Here is an 18,273-nt window from a genome sequence, read left to right as displayed (position 1 = left end):
ATACATTGTATGTGTTACATGTACTGTATCTTGTCTGTCTTGTCTTAGAAATGTTCTGATTTGGTTTCTCCCTTTGTCTCCCCCTGTCAGTTTGTGATCATTTGGTTTAGTCCTTGTTATTTCATTATCCCCATCACCTGTGTCTCATAATTAGTTTGTCTTTATAAGTCTGTCTCAGTTTTTAGTCTTTTGTCGGTCATTTGATTTAGTTTAAGTGTGTGGATGTTCCTGTTTGTGCTTCCTGAAGATTCATATTAAAAGCATTGTTATTTGAACTTCGTCTCCCGTCTCGTCTAACCAGCACGGCACCTAACAGTATGGGTCAAAATTATTGATTTTTCTTTTATGCCAAAAATCATTAGGAAATTAAGTAAAGATCATGTTCCATGAAGATTTTTTGTAAAATTCCTACTATAAATATATCAAAATGTAATTTTTTATTAGTAATATGCATTGTTAAGAATTTAATTAACATCTCAGTTTTGTAAAATTTAACCTTATGGCTGGTTTTGTGGTCCAGGGTCACATATATATATACACCCAAAATAATCAATATTAAATCAGAATTAAATCAAACCGTAAAATTTGTGTCAAAACCCATCCCTACTAACTAACTACTAACTACCGCTTGATATTAATGACATACCTGCAATTTTTAGTATAAACTTTTAGGGAAATCAATTTCACAGATATCTTACACAGCAGAAATGCATCCAGTCTCCTTCACACGTCCAGCGTACACAGACTGTGACGGACACGTTCGCATTCTCTTTGGTGTTCAGCGATGTGCTCTTGATGCTAGACGTTCCCTCAGCCACCATAGCTAATGAGTGTAATGAGGAGCCTGATGGGCAAAGACAGATGATTGGTACGATGAAAGGTAATCCTCCATCAGCAGGGCAATTAGCAGCCGACATTAGACTGAGCTGAGAGCAGTGACGGGGTCTGAGACCTGCCCGACATCTCTGTTTATCAAACAGAGAGGCAGAGATGTGCTTAGTGTGAGTCATCACCCTGTTTGCAGATTGATTAGGGTGAGATTTTTCTTCTTACGTAGGTATTTGACATTGATAAATTGAGTCGTGGGGCCGAAAGGTAGCTAAGGACCAAGTTTGTTTACAGTTGAGTGAAGCATGTGGATTTTGTTTAGGAATGTGTCTCTTGGGGCTTTGTTCAGACACCTTTGAAGTTCATGATGAAGGGTTCCTTTTTTGCTAAATATTCCGGCTTCAAGTCTTTTCCTAACTAGCTGGTGATGCTGCTTTTGTAGTCATAACGAAGTAGGTTGGGTTTTAATGTACTTTATGTAAAAAATGTGTCCCACATTTTTCATGTCACTACTGAAATTGTGTATGGTTTAGACTGATTTTAAAACACACCCCTAAATTTATGATCAGGAATTATTCTTGTGTCTCCCTCTTTCATAGCTACAAGGTATGAGTAGATAGGTCCCATCATTTTGAGGTAAATGTGTTAAAAAGTATGAAAAATCTGTGTGTAACTTTAAGGAACGTCACTACCGAACAATTAAACACTTTTTTTGGGAGTTATTCCATCTTATAGGGAGTTACAGCATCTTTGAGCTAGGCTTAAAAGTATCTAAAATTGCCACTAACGAAACATTTGGTGGCATTTCAGTAGTGACATCTTTGTTTTTTTGGGTAGTTTGTCCCATAAAATTGTCACTATTGTTTCTCTAGTGACAAAAGGGAACACACAATCCTTTATTTGGGAGAAAAAAAAAACTAAATTTTAGCACATTTATGCACTTTTTTTGTGTTGTAGTATGTTTAAGTATGTAAGTTCAAATTGGGACCGAAACTAAAAAAAGTATACTGAATTATCTCATAAATTACACTTTGAAACATTGTTAAAAATGTAATTGTTCTTGCTTTACATCTGAAAAAAAATGGCAAAATGCTTACAATATTTACAATGTAAATGTAAGCGAAATCTTAATAGGTCAATATAACCCTTCTATTTAAATTGTTTTGGTAGTAACAAATTTGGGGAGAGGACAAATATTCCAAAACTTTCTGAAAATACAATATGAGAATTAACTGCACAATTACTAGAAATGTATACCTGGGATTATTATGCAATTTGCATACATACAAAGTTTTTGGAAAGACACATTTTTTAAGACCTTTCCGATTCTGACTTTGGACCAGTTCTGTAGAATGGCCCATATATAAACTTGGTTGTCACTGTTTCAACCACAGACATTGAAATGTAAAATGTATGGTAATTTTGCTGCAATTTCCATTTTAAGAAACATCTAATAATGTTCTTCTAATAGGTTTTGATTTGGTTTCATTTTTGATGCCGTAATATAAAAATGATGTCATAAAAAACACATTAGCAAAACACAGGCATCTGTTCAGAATTCAAACAGCATTTTACTCATTTCCTTATTTGCACATCACAAATTTGCCTAACACAATTACACAGTACCCACTCATCTATGTAAAATAACCAAACAAACATCTCCACTACTGATCAGCTGTTCATGTCTGGAATGAGTTTTTATATACAGTAAATATATTTGACTACTATATTTTATACACTAAATAAAAATACCCAAACAATACAATGGAGAGAATGTATGTATAAAAAAGTAATGTGTTTTGAGGCATTTGGATTTTATCTAAGGTTTGCACAGTCTGCAGTGGTTTATATCAGTCATGGATGTGTCCCTACACTTTTAACTGATAATTTATTGTGTAAAAGAAAATGCAGTATGCTAATTATGCAATTAGGTTAGTTCTATTTAATAATTATATAACATTCAGATTTAATCTTGGTAGGAATTGTTAGTAGCCTGTAAGCCTTCAAACCCAAATCATGGAGTAAAGCTAATAGTGTTTTGAATTTAAATTGCTTCCCTGATAAATGTTGCTGTTTAAAAGTTTAATAAGTTTAAAAGGTCCCTTATTCCCTGAGGAGAAATAGCACACTGTTAAATGGGTTGAGTGTAAGTTTGTCTTATTTGTGAGATTGCATCAACCTATTGTTCAGGGAGGCTGAACTATCGGGAGCTTATTGAACGGTTGATGCTTGACTACTCTGCTTCTGAACAGTGAGTTGGATAATCTTAACTGATCCTGAAATAGAGAACCTGTATGCTATATTAGAATTCACACTCTTTCTACCTGTTTTCAACCTGTAAGTTAGAAATACATTTTCACACCATATGGAGATGTGCATATTTTGCTGTGCGATGAAGACGATAGTGAAAAATCTCAGATTGTTTATAGAACCAGATTTATAGAGTCTATGTTCATATTGTTATAAAACTTAAGGTAGTAAACGTCATCCAGGGACTCAGAGAGTGAAAGAAGGGCAGTTGGAATGGGAAAACACTGCTTCTGTCAATGAGAAAAGGCTATGTGATGATGTTGCTTAGTTTTTGTCCCATTTACGTAATAAGAAAGTGTCCCTGGATACACAACACTGAATTAATAGTGACGATGACAAACTATAATAAGCACTGGCTGTATCTCATCACAATCTGCCAGTGATATTCTGTTTTAATGCCCCTCCTCTTGTTCACACTATATTTCTTTGGCTTCCAGGCTGCATGTGAGCTGCTGATATGAGGGGCGGGTGGTGTTGATTGGGCGGGTAGGTGGTTCTTTTGTCACTGTGAGCACAATCGTCCGTGTGTTTGTATCTCACCAGGTGGTCAGAGAACATTGACAAATATGTCTGCAGTTAGTCAGCCCACATTGTAGCTCCAGATTTATTCTTTTTAAAATCCCTAAATTACATGTCTCTCATTTTTTCTTTCTGTGGTCTTTGCAGTAGTTTATCTCGTGGACAACCTGTCAGGCATTAATGCCAAACCTAAATGCCAGTAAACACAGCAATATTGACAGGTGTGAATTGTTTCATAGTTGATGATCGTTCGTGCCCAGCGCTGGCGTTGGTGAGTGGCACGTGCCAAACGACTCATCGTACTGCTTGGCATGCAGGTGGCAGATGGACTGTAATTAATGAGAACCTGTTAAACAGTGATATGTGATCCCACACGGTAATTAGAAAACAGCAGCATGGAGCCAGGCGGAGTAATTAGTCCGTCAGGGCCGGGGCTCTCAAGAGTCAAGCTTCCTAAAGGAGATTTTAGGCAGACAGAGACAACTGACATACAGCATGCTTTTTTAGATTATTGAATGATGCAACAGTTTTTAAATAGCTTAGGAATTGTAAGAACTTTGGAATATTATGTGGATGAAATTGAGGTTGTTGAGGGTTGGACTTACCACCTTTACAATAGCTCACACTGTATAAAGGTCCCAAATCGTACTGAAAGTATATATAGCCAAAAATACATCACATGGGTCAAAATGTTTGATTTTTCTTTTATGCCAGAAATCATTAGGAAATTAAGTAAAGATCATGTTCCATGAAGATTTTTTGTAAAATTCCTACTGTAAATATATCAAAATGTAATTTTTGATTTGTAATATGCATTGTTAAGAACCTAATTTGGACGGGGTCACACACACACACACACACACACACACACACACACACACACACACACACACACACACATGTTGGGTTTACATGTTTTATGGGGACATTCCATAGGCGTAATGGTTTTTATACTGTACAAACCGTACTTTCTATGGCCCTACACCTACCCTACACCTAAACCTAGCCCTCACAGGAGATTGTGCACACTTTTACTTCATCAAAAAAACTCATTGTGCATGATTTATAAGCCTGTTTCCTCATGGGGACCTGAGAAATGTCCCCACAAGGTCAAAATCTACTGGTATTCTTATCCTTGTGGGGACATTTGGTCCCCACAACGTGATGAATACCAGGTACACACACACACACACACACACACACACACATATATGTGACCCTGGACCACAAAACCAGTCATATGGTTACATTTTACAAAACTGAGATGTATACATCATGTGAAAGCTCAATAAATAAGCTTTCTATTGATGTATGGTTTGTTAGGATAGGACAATATTTGGCCAAGGTACATCTATTTGAAAATCTGGAATATAAGGGTGCAAAAAAATCTAAATACTGAGAAAATCACCTTTAAAGTTGTCCAAATTAAGTTCTTAACAATGCATATTACTAATCAAAAATTACATTTTGATAGGTTTACAGTAGGAATTTTACAAAAAATCTTAATGGAACATGATCTTTACTTAATTTCCTAATGATTTTTGACATAAAAGAAAAATCAATAATTTTGACCCATACAATGTATTTTTGGCTATTGCTACAAATATACCCCAGCGACTTAAGACTGGTTTTGTCGTCCAGGGTCACATATATATATATATATATATATATATATATATATATATATATATATGTATATATGTGTGTAACCCCTCACACCCGGGTCCTTCCGCACCCGCTCCGAGCAGGTCTCCGGCACGGGAGGCAGACGCACTAACAAGGAGGCTAAAAGGCTGCACCCTCTAGCGTCTGTTGCTAGTGCGTCTCTTGAGATCAGGGAGTGAGGTTTACCTGCACAGCAATCTACTGGCTGGACTCCGTTACACTCACCCCCCTAAACCTCACTCCCTCCGTTACATATATATTAGTACTGACCTGAATAAGATACTTTACATAAAAGACCTTTACATATAGTCCACAAGAGAAAATAGTAGTTGAATTTATAAAAAAAGACTTTTGGAAGATGGCCTGGTGTCTAGAAGGGCAGCAAAGAAGCCACTTCTCTCCAAAAAAAAACATCAGGGACAGATTGATCTTCTGCAAAAAGTATGGCGAATGGACTGCTGAGGACTGGGGCAAAGTCATATTCTCCGACAAAGCATCTTTCTGATTATTTGGGGCATCTGGAAAAAGGCTTGTCCGGATAAGAAAAGGTGAGCACTACCATCAGTCCTGTGTCATGCCAACAGTAAAGCATCCTGAGACCATTCATGTGTGGGGTTGCTTCTCATCCAAGGGAGTGGGCTCACTCACAATTTTGCCCAAAAACACAGCCATGAATAAAGAATGGTACCAAAACACCCTCCAACAGCAACTTCTTCCAACAATCCAATAAAAGCCTTTGAAACGTATGAAGTGCTTGTAATTAAATTTCAGTACATCACAGAAACAACTGAAACAAAGATCTAAAAGCAGTTGAGCAGCAACTTTGTGAAAACTAATATTTGTGTCATTCTCAAAACTTTTGGCCACGACTGTACATTTTTTTTATTTTGCCTAAATATCATATTTTTTTCATTTAGTGCTGCCCTTCAGAAGCTACTTCCATGTTCCTCAGAAAACAAAATAAGTTAAATTTACCCTGATCTTCAAATTCGATAAGTTTTCACCCTCTGGCTCTTAATGCATCGTGTTTCCTACTGAAGCATCAGTGAGCTTTTAAACCTTCTGTAATAGTTGCTTATGAGTCCCTCAGTTGTCCTCTGTTACGGAAGCAGACGGACAAGAAGGTAAGTGAATATTAAACAGTTTTATTTCAACAGATGAGCAACTGAAGGAGAATGACGTGCACAAATGGGTAAGTATCTCAATCTTGTATAGTTTGTTGATGTATTCCGTGGTTTGATGAAGATCTGGTTTCTTTGCAGGAACGACAGGAGGAGAAGGTGGATTCGCTGAGCGAGTCTTCTGAAGACGTATGACACACACACCGCTGAATGGATCCAGGATCGATGACAGACTTACGACGCACACACCCCGTGGATATAGCTGGATGGATCTGCACAGACTGGAATTGGACAAGAACAGGTAAGTAGCAACAGGTAGGTAATAGTTGTGAATTCGAGGAGAGAAGCACAATGGGTCCGCTTCGTATGAACGAACCCAGACAATGAGAGGTGCGTGGCGTGTGCTCTTATAGGGGTGTGGCTGATTAGGTGCAGGTGTGTGTGATTAGTAGACAGGTGATTGTGATTGTTGGGTGATAGTGGTGGAAGAACCTGGCTAATCCGTGACATTACCCCCCTCCCCAGGGCCCGCTCCTGAGGGCCGAGACCTCCGATGCCATGGTGGTCTACCTCGTCACCGAGGTGCTGGGTATTCCGGATGACTCGTGTGGAATTCCTCCATGAGCACGGGGTCCAGGATGTCGGCCCGACAAACCCATGACCTTTCTTCGGGTCCGTATCCTTCCCAAACCACCAGATAATCTAGCTGACCATCACGACGTCGGGACTGCAGAATCTCCTTAACCGAATAGATGGAGCCCTCTTCCAGATCCAAGGGGGAGGGGGTTCCTCCTCTTGGCCAGGTTCTGTGGAGGGAAGCAGAGGTTCGTGAAATGGTTTTAATAATGAAATGTGGAATGTGGGGTGAATCCTGTACTGAGGTGGAAGTTGGAGTTTATATGTGACTGGGTTGACCTGTTCCAGGATGGTGAAGGGACCAACAAATCTGGGACTGAGTTTCTTAGAGGGCAGTCACATGCAGATATCCCAAGTGGAGAGCCAAACCTTCTGTCCCAGAGTGTAGACTGGACCAGGAATTCTCCTACGATCCGCAATGATCTTGGTCCTACGAACTGCTCTCTGAAGACGGTGATGGGCCTCGTCCCAGACTCTCTCACACTCCCGAAACCAGTGATCCACTGCGGGTACCTGTGATGGTTCACCATTCCAGGGGAAAAGAGGAGGCTGGAAACCGAGCACACACTGGAATGGTGGGAGTCCTTCTCACATCCCTTGCCATTTCGGGCCACCAGAAGCGTTCTGATAGCAGTGAGAGGGTGTTGTTGGTCCCTGGATGCCCAGTGCCCAGGGAAGTGTGTATGGAGTGGATCAGATCTACCCGTTGATCAGGAGGAATGAACTGGCGATCTGCTGGACAACCCGGCGGAGGTCTGGCTACTGGAGGACCGACGGCTGGATGAGCAGACCATTCTATGGGGTTGATGATGATGTTTTCAGGTAGGATGGTAGTAGGTTCTTCAGTGGATTCTGGTAAGTCGTGGATTCTTGATAAAGCATCAGCTCTGACATTCTTGGGACCTGGACGATATGTAATGGAGAAGTTAAAGCGTGAGAAAAATAGAGACCAGCGGGCTTGACGTTGACAGAGTCGTTTGGCTTCTTGAAGGTATTACAGGTTTTTATGGTCTGTGATGACTTGAAATGGGTGTTTGGCTCCCTCCAACCAATGTCGCCACTCCTCCAGAGCGAGCTTGATGGCCAGTAACTCGCGGTTGGCGATGTCATAGTTTCTCTCCGCTGGGTTGAGCTTCCGGGAGAAATAGCCACATGGATGGAGTAACTTAGGGGTACCTTGTGGTTGTGAGAGTACGGCTCCAACTCCAGTGGTAGATGCATCGACTTCCACTACGAAAGGGAGATCGGGATTCGGGTGAGTCAAAAGTGGAGCTTGTGTGAAGGCGTCTTTCAGGGTTTGGAAGGCTGCGGCTGCATCAGGGTTCCATGCGAGGGATCTTGGTTTACCTTTCAGGAGGTTGGTAAGTGGAGCAGTGATTAAACTGTAGTCTTGTATGAAACGTCTGTAGAAATTGGCGAATCCGAGAAATCTCTGTAGTTCTTTGATAGTGGGGGGTATTGGCCAGGAAACAACTGCGTTCACCTTCCCCTCGTCCATACGAACCCCTTATTGGTCGATGATGTAACCGAAGAAGTGAACTGATGACAGGTGAAAGGAACATTTCTCAGCCTTGAGGTAGAGCTGGTGATCCCTCAGCCGTTGGAGGACCTCCGCAACGTGGTGGCGATGTTCGGCCTCACTCCGGGAGTATATCAGGATGTCGTCTATGTAGACTATGACAAAACGATGGAGAAATTCCCGGAGGACTTCATGGATGAAGTTTTGGAATACGGAGGGGGCGTTGACCAAACCGTAGGGCATAACCAGATATTCGTAATGGCCGGTAGGGGTTACAAAGGTGGTCTTCCATTCGTCCCCCTCTCGTATTCTCACCAGATTGTAGGCGCTGCGGAGGTCCAACTTGGTGAAGATGCTGGCAGTGCGAAGTTGTTCCAGGGCCGCAGGGACGAGAGGAAGGGGATATCTGAATTTGACTGTGCTTTGATTAAGGATACGGTAATCGATGCATGGCCGCAGCCCTCCATCCTTCTTAGCCACGAAGAAAAAGCTGGATGCTGCGGGAGAAGTGGAAGGACATATGTACCCCTGATTCAGAGCCTCCTGGATGTACTCCTTCATGGCCTTAGTCTCCGGAAGCGACAACGGGTAGATCTTTCCTCTGGGCAGTGTGGCATCTGGAACTAGGTCGATGGCACAGTCCCATGGCCGATGAGGAGGTAGCTGGGAAGCTCTCTTGGGGCAGAAGACATCTTGAAACTCAGAGTATATTGAGGGTATTTTCACTGACCTTTTTTCCAATGGACTTTCCATTGAAGTAACGCAGACAGGCAGGGATTTGCTGATGGGTTGAGGAAGATCGGGGAAACAATCTGGTGAGCATCCTTTTCCCCGTTTGAGTATTACTCCTGTGCCCCAAGAGAGGATGGGATTGTGCTTCACCAGCCACGGGCGTCCCAAGATGATGTCCATAGATGCACCCTCCAGAACAAGAAGTTGAATATCCTCTTTATGAAGATTGATGGTTTCACATTTCCGATGGATCCGTTGGCGAGACTTTATTGAGTTGGTGATGGTTGAATCTGGTAGATCGAAGATGAAGCCTCAGTGCGGAGTTGGAGCTGGCGACAGAGGGCACTGGAGATGAAGTTCCCAGCTGACCCGGAGTCGATGAGGGCAGTGGCTGAAACAGAGGATGAGTGGATGGTTAACTGAACATTGGTAGTGAGCGGATGCATTTTTTCTACATCTGTATGGATGACACTCACCAATGATCGTACTGGATGGAGAGGGCAGTTCAGCCGAACGTGCCCGCTGGCACCGCAGTACATACAGAGACCCCGGGTCAGCCTCCTCTGTCGCTCAGCAGTGTTTTAAAAACACGTTTTAGCCAATCCCTACTAGTCTCAAAAACTACAAATGGCGACACGTCGCCGTCACTTCCCTGGTTTGAAAAAATCACGTAAAAGTCCTCCTACAAGTTGACATGCACACAGATGTAGTAGGAGGACTTTTACGTGCTTTTTTCAAACCAGGGAAGTGACATCGACTTGTAGTTTGAGACTAGTAGTTCTCGGGTAAAACGTGTTTTTAAAACACTCATGGTGGACTTACAAATGTTCTGTTGCAGCGTTTTGTGAGTACATAACCTATTTACACTACTGTACAAGTTTGGTAAGATTACTTGCACGTTTAGTGGTGCAATTTACGAGATACATCACATGTACCATTCACTCCTGTAACAAGCAATTCGAAAAACTCTAATATCTCCATAAATGTTCGACTAAGGTAAAAAAAACTTCGGATGGGGTATTTAGATGGGCTTCGGAGTGCATAGCAATGAAGTCAATTCTACTCCGAACCATCCCTTTAACAGGAACGACGGGAGGAGAAGGTGGATTCGCTGAGCAAAGTCTTCTGAAGACTTACGACACACACACCGCTGAATGGATCCAGGATCGATGACAGACTTACGACGCACACACCCCGTGGATATAGCTGGATGGATCTGCACAGACTGGAATTGGAAAAGAACAGGTAAGTAGCAACAGGTAGGTAATAGTTGTGAACTCGAGGAGAGAAGCACAATGAGTCCGCTTCGTATGAACGAGCCCGGACAATGAGAGGTGCGTGGTGTGTGCTCTTATAGTGGTGTAGCTGATTAGGTGCAGGTGTGAGTGATTAGTAGACAGGTGATTGTGATCGCTGGGTGATAGTGGTGGAAGAACCTGGCCAATCCGTGACATCCTCATTGTGAAAAGATGGATCTCAAAATCAGCCATTGCTGGAAAGGGTTCAAATACACAAAAATGCTGAAAAACCAAAGGATTTGGCAACCCATGAACAACTAAAAAAAAAACAGCTGTGGATTATTCAGGTATCAACACAGTATTAAGAATCAATCAAATGTAAACTTTTGAATGGGTTCATTTTTGTAAATTCAAATACTATTTTCTCTTGTGGACTATATGTAAACGTCTTTTACTAAATAAAAAATAACATGCATTTTGTATAATCCCTCTTATTTTAGTAAAATAATTAACATTTTGCAGATTCTGCAAGGTGTATGTAAACTTCTCTTCAACTGTATTATTAAACCTATTGTTATATTAGTAACTATTATTACTATAATTATTATTTTTTATTAAACCTTTTTTACACCATTCAAATGTTTGGGGTACAGTAAAAACAGTAATATTGTGAAATATAATTACAATTTAAAATATCTGTTTTCCATTGTAATATATTTTAGGAATTCAGGATTTCAGATTCTATTGTCACTTTATAAATGTTTTCACAGTCATCTTCATTATAGCTGAACAAAAAATTAATGACTCCAAACTTTTTGAACTGTAGTACTTGTACTAGTACGTGTGTTGAAGTTAACATTAACATAGGTTCATAAATTCTGTAAAAAATGTTCATGTTTGAAAGCAAATTGGATGCAGATTTCATGTTTATACAGTTGTAGAAATTTGCTGCCAAAACATAAGCCCTACAGACAACCTACAGCAAGCTTTTTGAACCAATTGGAGAAGACAACATGTTGCAATTAAAGTTAAAGATTGAATTTGAGCCGCAGTAGTAGATTTGAAGCGCAGCAACTGAATTTGTCTTTTGATATTGCTCACAGCAAACTATAAAGCATTTGCTGAAAGGGACCATTTTCCCTCCTCTGTACTACCAGCAGAGTAAATTAGAGATAGACAGGAATCGTGCATTTTTATTGGCTACGCTCAGCTTGCATTGAAAGGACAGCTGAAGAGTGGCCCATTAAGCTTTCCCTTATCGCTCGTGTTCTGAATAACATCTTTTCAATTTTTGCTTTACAAAATCAGACTCATTATTGCCTGCGTTTTAACCTGGTCCTCAGCCATCATTTGTGCTGTAATGTGTTTTCTCTCTGTAAAGTGATGGAGGTGTCAGCTCTCTGCCTGAAGCTCGGGTTTGGCTTCATATTTGTCATCCTGCACAAGAAAAACATTCTGACAGGAATGTTGTTGTCAGTGATTAATTATGAAAATCTGAGAAGTCTGCTTCCCACAGCATGCAACAACAAATGTGATGCTCTGTTCAAATCATATTTTTATCATGCCATCTTTGAGGTGTAGATTCAAATCATTTTCTCTGCACTCGTAACCTTTCCGTGTCCTTTGGTGCACAAGACCTAGTTCAGTCATTCAGCTGCAATGGATCACCACTGTCATCTCTACAATGTCCGCACTTTATTAAGTATGAAGGAAATCAAGTGTGAGGTTTCCTGTGCGCCTGAGCCAAGGACCCTCGCAGCCCCAGGACGCTTGTGAACCTCCTCGTACATCAGCCTCTTAATCTTCCCGTTTGCTGGTAGCCCGAAAACACTTATCACATTCATATCTCCCAGCGTCCCTCACACCAGCCCTTCCGCATATCATAAGTGTCAATCTGTGTCTGATAGAGTTGAAATGGCGGCCCAACTTTTACTTTCAGCTCCGATCACTCTCTATTTGCTGACATGTCTGGTCTCACAAGGTTAATGTCCTGTCAGGTAGAGGGTCTCATTAGTAAATCACTGTGTTGTGGAGGTAAGGCTGCTGTTGATATACGGCTCCATGTCCTAGCCTGTAATCTACCCGGGTTGTACCTGACAGCTTAAAAACTCATTCTCTCACACACAAACTTTGATTTAAAGCGGCCATAATGTTTAACGTATTTCATCCTTCAGGTCTGAAATCCCAGAAGTGTCAGCTAAGAAATAAAGAGAATTGTTTTTAATAGCCATTTGGGAGAGAAGAACCAGAAGTTGTAGTTCTGCCAGCGGTGCAAAAAGAGAAAAAATGAGCACGCTTGAGATCTATCAAGCTGCACAGGGCCGCATTGATAGGACGTGGGGCGGGGGAATTACGCAAAGATTGGTTTCTCTAGCTGACCATATGTCACTGGCCATGTATCAGCGTGGTCTACCGAGGAATTGTGGGAGAGGTGGTATATCAACACCCAGAGAGAAATAGCCCAATGCTCTGAAGTGCGCTTGTGTTATTCATTTATTCATGTGAGCTGTTAGGGGCCGTCTCTCACAGTAATGAGTCTGGGCTCAGATGGTGAGATCAACGTTAATTGTTTTGGTAGAAGTCATTGATTATTGAGTGCTTTAATTATTAGTCGCATCTGTTCCTTTCGCTTTCCCCATGGATGAATAGTTCTGATCAATCATGTTCGATCTTTCACGCTCTTACGTCAAGTCCCATAAACCACAGTTGACCATTTTTTGGTCTGATAAAACTAAACACACTCGGCTAACGATTATTCCATTCTGCTCAATGGCTACGTTTGAAAGAAAAACAAGACTTTGTAAAATGTCGTACAAATAAACTAGATAGCAAGATTGGAAATCAAATAGTCTAAACACAGAAAAAAAGGAGAAGAACGTGTAAGAGAGAGAGAGAGAGAGAGAACTTGAATCTTTTTTTTTTTTAATTGAATTTGAACTTTGAAATTGTTCAAAAGCAGGCCCGGCTCCATGGGGACCCAGGGTGGACCTGGCCCACCCAATCAGAAGCTTGGCCCACCCGGGCCCACACGACATAGCCAATCACAAAATTGGTGCGATATTCAGTTGAGCTCCATATTTTTTTCTCTTACCGACCGCACCCGCAAACATTCTAATATTGCATATAATTTTCGCACTTTCAATATGTAGGGCAGGGGTCCCCAAACTAAGGCCCGGGGGCCGAATGCGGCCCGTCCCCACATTTGGACCGGCCCTCTGAACAATGCCAGAGATATATATTTTTGTTAAATGTGAGCCAAATCATCACAATTAAAAAAACCAAAGACTTAAACTACTTCACTCTGTGTGCATTAAATGTATTTAATAGACAAGTTTTACAATTTGAGTTGAATTACTGAAATAAATGAACTTTTCCATGACATTCTAGTTTACTGAGAAGCACCTGTATATCTTTTGAAAAGAAATTATCATTTGTCTGTCTGGTGCATAAAAAAAAATAAACTATTCTAGCATTAAAAGGTATGATAAATACAGGTAAAATCATAATAAAATAATAATAATAGTAGTAGTCAGTCCAGCCCATGGAATTTTCTTTTATAAACCGACCCGGCCCCCCATTAAAAAAAAGAAAATTATGTGGCCCGCTCAGAAAAAAGTTTGGGGACCCCTGATGTAGGGTATAGAAATCGCTTTTAAATGAATGCTCGCGCTGTTTACTTTTACTTTCGATTTTGTGATAACGCGCATTCTGTGTAAAGGGAGCAGCACGTCTTATAAAATATATTTGTCAGCAAGCACAAGATTGAGCAGCAAATCCTCCAGCATGGTCTTTTTTTAAGTCATCTCTCTTTACTTTCGACCCATGATCAGTCATTGCACACTGAGTCGATTTTCGTATGCGTTTTTTCATTTTTTTCCTTTTTCCTTTTTCCTTTCATCCTTTATCAAAATGCTTATTATGGATGCGAAAACACAGAAAATTGAACCTGATCCGTTTTTTTATGACGGACGAAAGTTTCGGAGGCAGTGTTGAAACTCGATTAACATAACATGTATTTATTTTTTAACATGTGAAAATTTCTTACTCATCTGTGCAATGACATTAACTCCTGCAGCTCGTGTTGGATGCAGGGTTGCCAAGTCTGCGTTTTTTCCCCACGGAACTGGTCTACTTTTAAACTGTTGCCATGGGTTGATTTCCCCCAGTGGTTTAAAGTTTTGAAATACTGTAGAAATTACATTTCAATAAAATGCCTGTATTTAAATAATTTGCGTTCTACCTATGATAAAACGGTGCTGGATGTTAGGTTTTGTGGATGCTACTGGTAGGAAGCCTTTGAGCTGTTTTTATGATCAATGTGCACGACTGTAAAATGTGTATTTTACATATGGAAATGACGTATATAAGTTTTGATATTTGGTATATGGTCAGTGCGCTATTTTGGGTTGTTTTTGACTGGCAATTGGGCTAGTTATGTCATATAGACCTGGTAACCCTGTTGTCATTTGCTTTCAGTTTAGAATTGTAGCTTACATTTTCCAACTGCAGTAAATTATTTTTATTTCTAATAAAAATGCTAAATGACAATGACACTTCCATAATGCATTTAAATAATACTTACTCTGTTTTTACACACTAATTTTATACTTAATATACTAAAAAAGATAATTTTAAGAACATCTATAGTGTACTAATTTTTGCTATTTTGAGACACTAATGTGCTTTTAGAACTAAAATGTGCTTTTATCTCTCTAATAAAATAATGTAACTAGTTATATATTACCACTTGTAGTATCCCTCGGCCCACCCTTCAGCTCATATCTGGAGCCGGGCCTGTTCAAAAGTGACAGTAAAGACTGTTATTTCAGACAAAAGACAATTCTAAAAGATTTTAAAATAAATGCTATTCTTTTGTACTTTCTACTCTATGGAAGCCTGTTTCCGCCACAGAATAAAACATTTTTTAAAAATTAATCGCAACTTTTTATCCCACGATTCTGACTTTTTTCTCGCAATTCTGACTTTTGTTCTCATAATTGATATAGAGTTATAAACTCAGAATTGCAAGATAAAAACTCACAATTCTTACTTCATTCTTGTAAATGCAAGTTTGTATCTGACAATTTTGACTTTTTTCTCTCAATTTTGAGTTTATGTCTCACAACTCTTTTTTTTCTCAGAATTGTGAGATATAAACTGGCAATTGTGAGTTATAAAGTAAGAATTGCTAGATATAAACTTGCAATTCTGACTTTTTTCCCAGAATTGCATGATATAAATTAACAGTTGCAAGTTATAATATCAGAATTGCAAGATAAAAACGCTTTTTTCTAACAAATGCAAGTTTTCTCACTGACTATTTTTCTCAAAATTGTGAGATATAAACTGGCAATTGTGCAATTATATAATTGTACAATTGTACAATTATATATAATTGTACAATTGACAGTTATAAAGTAACAATTGCTAGATATAAACTTACAATTTCTCAGAATTGCATGATATAAATTAACAGTTGCAATTTATAAAGTAAGAATTACAAGAAAAAAAATCGTTCTTACTTCTTTCTCGCAAATGCAAGTTTGTATCTTGTAATTCTGACTTTTCTCACAATTTCGAGTTTATATCCTGCAATTCTGACTTTTTCTCTCAGAACTGTGAGATATAAACTCACAATTGCAAGTTATAAAGTCCAATTCTGAGGGGACTGATATGTTGTTCGAATTTCAAGTTTATATCTCACAATTCTGACTTAATAACTTGCAATTGCGTGTAATAAAGTCAGAATTGCGCAATATAAACTCACAATTCTGAGAAAAGTCAAAATTGCAAGATACAAATTTGCAGTTCAGAGAAAAAAGTTGGAATTGTGAGTTTATCCTCCGGTTTCACAGACAAGGCTTAAGCCTAGTCCTAGACTAAAATGTAAGTCTGAGTTGTTTCAACTGAAAGAAACTTGCATTATCAGTTCTTGAAATATATCAGTGCCTTTGTTTTGTCTGAAGCAGTACACCAGTAATGCTTTTTTCTAAGGCATGTTTATAAAAATTACTTAAATGTCCTAATTGAACTATGGTCTAATTCTGGTTTAGGCCAAGTCCTGTTTATGAAACTGGGCCAATATCTCACAATTCTGACTTAACTCGCAATTGCATGCAATAAAGTCACAATTGTGAGATATAAACTTGCAATTCAGAGAAAAAAAAAGTCAGAATTGTGAGTTTATATTTTGCAATTCTGCAAAATTGTGACTTTATATCTCAGAATTGTGGCTTTATTTATTTATTTATTTAAACGGCAAGTTTAAATCTCAAAATTCTAAGAAAAAAATGTCAGAATTGCGAGTTTGTATCACACCAGTTTTTCCTCAAATTTCTCAATGGTGAGATATAAAGTCACAATTCTGAGAAATAAATCCACAATTCTGATACAAAGATACAAATACAAAGTCACAATTATTTCAGTGGCAGAAATGGGCTTCCATACTATTCATCAAAGAATCCTGAAAAGTCTCCAAAAAAATATTAAAATTTCTAGACTTTTTTTGGCCAAAATATGTGGGAACCCTATATGTGGACTCCCTCTGCAAAGTCTGTTTGATGAGATGGAAAAATTGCATCCTGCTGTTTTTTGTTTATTAGTAGCCTTAATATACCACCATAACTTCTGAAACTGACAGTCTGTTCCATTCGTTTCTCCACAGATAACTTTCTTCATGCTGTTGTCTGCCGTGTGTGTGATGCTCAACCTCGCAGGAGCCATCCTTTCCTGTCAGAATGCCCAGTTGGTCAACTCTCTGGAGGACTGTCAGCTGGTAAGAAAACCGTGTCCTCAAACACATGCCTGCAATCACTTCTTTGTTTTAAAGGAAAGCTTAAATAGATTCTTATGTCCAAAATAGCTTAGTGAAAATAGCTTAGTCGTAAACCTATGTCAGTTTATCATCCACTCAAAACTAGCCTGTCACTAAAGAATCAATCCATTGAGCAATTATGGCTCCCAAGAGCATCATTCATTAACACAATGCCCTTGTCAGGATCTCGGTAAAATTAGCTCAACAACCAGTCGCCAAGGCCGAGAGAATGAGAAAGTCTGCCGGGACCCATTTTTTACGTCCTGTAATATTCTGTTGGAGCAGAAATAAATATTAACATCCACCACCTTTGTCCTCATTAAAACGGCTGCCTGATCAGCTACCAAAGCTCACAGGGCTTTTCTATCAAAAAAAAAAAAAAATCATAATCATCAATTGTCTGGGGAGAGATTCTCTCCTACTGTGATTGAAAGTGTAGCAGTCGAGTGAATGTGAGTGGGTTCCATCACAGTGGAAGTCAATTCACGAGACGTACATTAGCCATGCTAGTGCCAAATGTCCTGTTACGAGAACACTTTGCCTTCGCTAGAGAGGAACAAATTCTTGAGAAGTTGTTAAAATATGAGAATACATTATAAATGCATCAGGGACTAAGTTTATTCTGTGTTCTTACTGTAGTACAGTTGTCAATATGAAAGCTAAATCGAAGCACTCAATCTAGATCTAAAATCTAAAAAGCCAATTTCGCCTACTTTTTTTATGGCAAGTCATAATACCTCTAAATTGTTGTTTTTGATACTGAAGGATATCCTCAATGAATGTCACAGTATGTTTGTGTGCTGCCCATTGTGTTCTTTGAATGAAGGCTTATAAAAGAGATTAATACAGCAGTCAGTCTTTGTTGTGCTTTCTATTGAGGTCGATTTATCA

At 39.4% G+C, this 18,273-nt stretch overlaps 1 protein-coding gene across 1 annotated transcript in view; it reads left to right on the top strand.

Annotated features, from left to right (window-relative positions):
- fam189a1 (family with sequence similarity 189 member A1) overlaps window positions 1–18,273 on the top strand; it is a 177,864-nt gene that overhangs the window by 104,100 nt on the left and 55,491 nt on the right. The window contains exon 3 of the mRNA XM_073837105.1: window positions 17,233–17,343. Coding sequence (XP_073693206.1) covers window positions 17,233–17,343 — 111 coding nt within the window. The remainder of the gene's footprint in view (window positions 1–17,232; window positions 17,344–18,273) is intronic.

The sequence above is a fragment of the Garra rufa genome, chromosome 3 (genome assembly GCF_049309525.1).
Source record: "Garra rufa chromosome 3, GarRuf1.0, whole genome shotgun sequence".
Classification (NCBI taxonomy): Eukaryota; Metazoa; Chordata; class Actinopteri; order Cypriniformes; family Cyprinidae; genus Garra; species Garra rufa.
The sequence above is the reverse complement of the archived record's forward strand: the minus strand, read 5'-3'. Positions and strand labels throughout refer to the sequence as shown.